General features: G+C 49.9%; 1 protein-coding gene across 1 annotated transcript; it reads right to left on the minus strand.

Annotated features, from left to right (window-relative positions):
• Positions 1 to 2,578: 2,578 nt before the first annotated feature.
• PCNA (proliferating cell nuclear antigen) lies at positions 2,579 to 4,104 on the minus strand (the record flags this gene model as incomplete). The annotated part of the gene is made up of 5 exons (XM_009868013.1): positions 2,579 to 2,678; positions 2,799 to 2,922; positions 3,202 to 3,396; positions 3,545 to 3,612; positions 4,007 to 4,104. Coding segments are annotated over 5 exons (568 nt in total), but the record flags the coding sequence as incomplete, so codon positions are not given.
• Between the last annotated feature and the right edge of the window lie 70 nt (positions 4,105 to 4,174).

Consider the following 4,174-nt stretch of genomic DNA (forward strand, 5'->3'; position numbering starts at 1 on the left):
AACGCCCAGGGTGGCACGGGCTACGTCGCGGTCACCCCGGCCCACGTCAAGCGAGACCCCCCCGGAGCTCATCTCACCCTTTCAGGGCTGCGGTTGCAGGTGGTTTAATGAAACGGCACGTTCGTGCCCATCGCTCCTACGCAGGCTTGAAAATCAAGTTGTTTTTCTAAAGGAAGATCCGAATATAAACTGCCAGACACAGCGTAAAGCACGTGACAGACAAACCATAACCAGGAAATTATTTCCAGCGCCTGGAAGGGTATTAACTCCCTCCGGGGAAACGGGGCTGAGGACCTGCTGCCTCCGAGGGCTCCACACAGCACTAAGGAAATTAGAATACACAGCAAAAGCTCCTTAAGTTTCAAAGAATTCTCTTTCTTATTTTTCTCTTTGGCAAGTCTCCAACTGCTGACTTTCTCAAACATCGAGCCGCACACAGCATTTTCCAAGCCTCCCCAGCTTGTTTGTTTGCTTCGTTTCTTTGCTTTTTAAGGGAACATTTTGAGTTTCTGGGTACAGCAATGGTGAAATAAACATTCAGCTTTTACCCGGAAAGCAGACGAGACACGAGTTCAACCCCAAGTGTGCATTTCTGACCTAAGAGTATTCAATGAGGTCATTAGAGCTGCAAAACCAAGCGATTGAGCCATCTGGCTTGCTTTTACAGCGCATTTACAAATAGAGCAGCGTGAACCGGAGTTCGGTAATCCCCGCTCCAGCAGGCGGTTACGCCAAAAAGAATTTGCTGCTTTTTGCACAGCCCAGCTTTCCACATCGTTGAAACCCAGGATCCTCCCGTTTCAACATCACGAATCTTTGACTCTTTGCTGAAGCGATCCAGTCCGAGAAGTCACGTTTGGGGTGAAGAAAGCCCCTCGGTTATCTAAGGGATCCACTACTGCTCTGGGCAGCGACTCAGTGAGTGCTGAAACATTTTAGGGCAGCTGGGTCAGATGTTGTTTCCATTTTTTCCAAAGGCACGGGATTAATGGACGAGCTCACGAGAAGAAACAGGGGGTGCTCTGCAGACAAAGCTCAAGTGGACCTGAAAACCACTTTGGGAGCATCTGCACCACAGCAGAAGAAAACCAGGGCCTGAGCCATCCCCAGCACTGCTGAGAAATCTGTGCTGCTGCCAGCGAGGGACCGGGAGCAGGGGCGGACACACAGCCCGGCCCGGGCGTTGGGCAGGGACAGGTCGGACGGCAGCTGGATCACTCTGACACAGCAGAATTCATTTCTCAGGCAGTGCTGCCACCTCGTGAAATTGTTCTGCTGAATCACTTGGGCTTTCCAAGCGTTTTCAGGCCGTTTAAGCTCGATACTCTTGTGCTGTTTGGCCGGTGGCAAGCGCACAGCCTCCTAAACAATAAACAAACACACATCCAGCACTTCAGTCTCAGCCCCACCTACCGCCCAGCACGGATCAGGACAACCGCGTTGTGCTTCAATGTTTCTTCACTGGGGACAAAGCTGAGTCCCTCGGGTTCCAGAGAGAAGGGAAGGGTTTCTGGCTGGCTGGCAGCAATACCATAACGGAAGAAAAAAGCCACCGTAGCTGCCTGAAACCGTTTTCAAATCTTATTTTTCATGATACAACCTTCAGGGTGAAACACGCTGGTAACCTCAGTTTTCTACATCCGTCAACAGCATGAACCCGACCGTGAATATCTTCGATTAAGAGGGATGAGCACACTACACATCAACAGAAGCGCGTGAGGCACGGGACAAAGGCCCCCGCCGAATCCAACACGCTGAGGAGTGGCTCAGCATCAGCGGGCTGGGAACCGCAGAGCGGACCCCAAAGGGCTCACCCAGCTCCACGGGGCTGCACCTCTTTGGAACTCCCCAAGAGCCGGGTGACAGCCCCTGCTAGAGGTGGCTCCGGCATCTGTCAAAGGCAGTACCTGTCTGGAGAAACCTGCTTCACAGCCCTCTGCTCCCAGGAAGCAGCTTCACTGAGCAATTTGTTATTCAAACTGTAACCACTCCCTCCTTTTCGCCACATCTAAGCCATCGGAGCAGGAGCTGGTGACCCCAGCGCAAAAAGCACAATCTTGCCCGCAGAGAAGGAGCTCGGGTACATCAGCACAGTTTGACACAGCATCGATTCATCCAGCCGCATTTCAACAGGATAAACCCCATGAAATTATATTCTTTATTTCCGTTCTCCAAGTTTCAGTTAGAATACCAGCTTCAAAAATATACTGAAGTACGGTCGAACAAACCCGCAGCATAATGGAACAGCAACCCTAGTCAGCTACAGGGTGAAACTCTAGGCAACGTCACCTTCACTCGAGTTAAATATCGCTCCCCTTCTAACACACGTCGGCAGGAGTAAGGCATTTCACCTTCGGGGAGCATCTAAGAGACTACCTGAAGCACAGAACAGACTACAGAAAGCTTCCTATTTCCAAGGATATTCCAGGATAGCAAAAGAGTAAGTCGAAAAATATTTACAAAAGGTATCTACACCACACGCCTAGCTCGTGCGACGCTCCGACGCACTGAGATTGTTAACACCACTGTTTCCTTCACCAGGTCGGTCGTCCTCTCTGAAGAGCTGAGCCGATCTCCCCCTCAGTCCTCCTCCAATTAAGAGCCTTCTTGCTGGTCTTCGATCTTTGGAGCCAGGTAGTATTTTAAGTGTCCCATATCAGCAATCTTGTACTCCACGACTAAGAAAATAAAAAGTATTCGAAAAGATCTAGAGAAAGGCCATTCAGTTAAGAGCTCTCACTGCCGTTCTAAGGAGGCAGCAGCCTTCTTACATCACTTTTCAAGCTGCTTCTACTTACCTAAAGGAACATCCGCAGACATGCTGAGCGTTACAGTGGGTGACAAGGGCGTGGCTTTGGTGAAAAAGTTCAAGTACCTCAGAGCAAAGGTCAGTTGGACTGGCTCGTTCATCTCTATTGTAACCTAGAAGACCAGCAGTCAGGTTAGACTTCAAACACAGCAAGTTCCCTCCAGGCTCAAATAAATCAGAATTCTCAAGCGAGGGCAGCTGGTGCGGCCGCCCGCTGTCCTGCCAAGCAATGCTCACTGGCCCCAGGGGTAAAGCTGGCAACTCCTTGTTTAAACTAATTTATAAGGCAGAGAAACACACAATCCAATCGCCCAGCTTTAACCCTCTAAGTCAGAACTAATCACATTAGCAGGGAACGACACTGAAGACACCACAGCAGCAGCTCCACTTACAGCTTCCTCCTCTTTATCCACGTTACTGGTCTGTGACAGCTTGATGTTTCCGTTGCCCAGCTCTCCGTTAGCCGAGAATTTCACCCCGTCCTTCGCACATGAGATGACAACAGCATCGCCGATGTGGCTGAGATCTCTACAGATGCGCGCGAATTCGGCAGAAGGCATTTTCACCACGCAGCTGTACTCTTGTTCCTGGAAGGAAGCGCCACCATTAAACTTCTACCAACAGGGTGTAGTCACTACACTCGAGCTGGTCTAGTCCTTCCAAAGACAGTTACACCACAAGCTCAAACTCTAAGTCTGATGTGAACGCGGTGTGGTCATTCAGGCCACTACTTACAGGAATTCCAAGCTGCTCCACATCCAGATCCATCAGCTTCATCTCATAATCAGAAACCTTCTCCTGATCTAAAAAAAACCCAAAGCATAGCTTGATCAAGTGTCTCCAGGAAGTAAACATCCTGAATTCAGGTTTTGCCCCTTATCATCCCCTTCCCCAAGTAAACCCACATCGATTATGACAGTTAAGATCCACCTCACTTAATTAACGCTAGAAACATGAAAGTGACCCAAACAGTCTTTTGCAGGCTCCAGAAGTACAACGATCTGCCAAGAACCTGGGTGTGTGGCCTGGGGAAAGGTCTTTCTCTTGAGCTTTCAGCCCCACGCTGTTTCACAAGTTTAAGTGTCCCACTTCTGAAGAATTTTGTTGTCGTTTCCTTCCCTCCCTGCACCTCTGTGCTTTATAAAGAGTATACAAATACACAATGCTAACAGGTTAGTTCCCAAATCTGATACTCACTTGGCGCTTCAAACACTAGAGCCAACGTATCCGCGTTGTCTTCCGCTCGGAGGGTGATGATGTCTTCGTTCCCAGCACATTTCAGTATTTTGGACATGCTGGGAGGGGGGCAGAACGCGGGTGGTTACTCCCAGGGTTACCAGCAGACGCCGCAGGAGCAGACGCCCG

The sequence above is a fragment of the Apaloderma vittatum genome, unplaced genomic scaffold (assembly GCF_000703405.1).
Source record: "Apaloderma vittatum isolate BGI_N311 unplaced genomic scaffold, ASM70340v1 scaffold25014, whole genome shotgun sequence".
NCBI lineage: Eukaryota > Metazoa > Chordata > Aves > Trogoniformes > Trogonidae > Apaloderma > Apaloderma vittatum.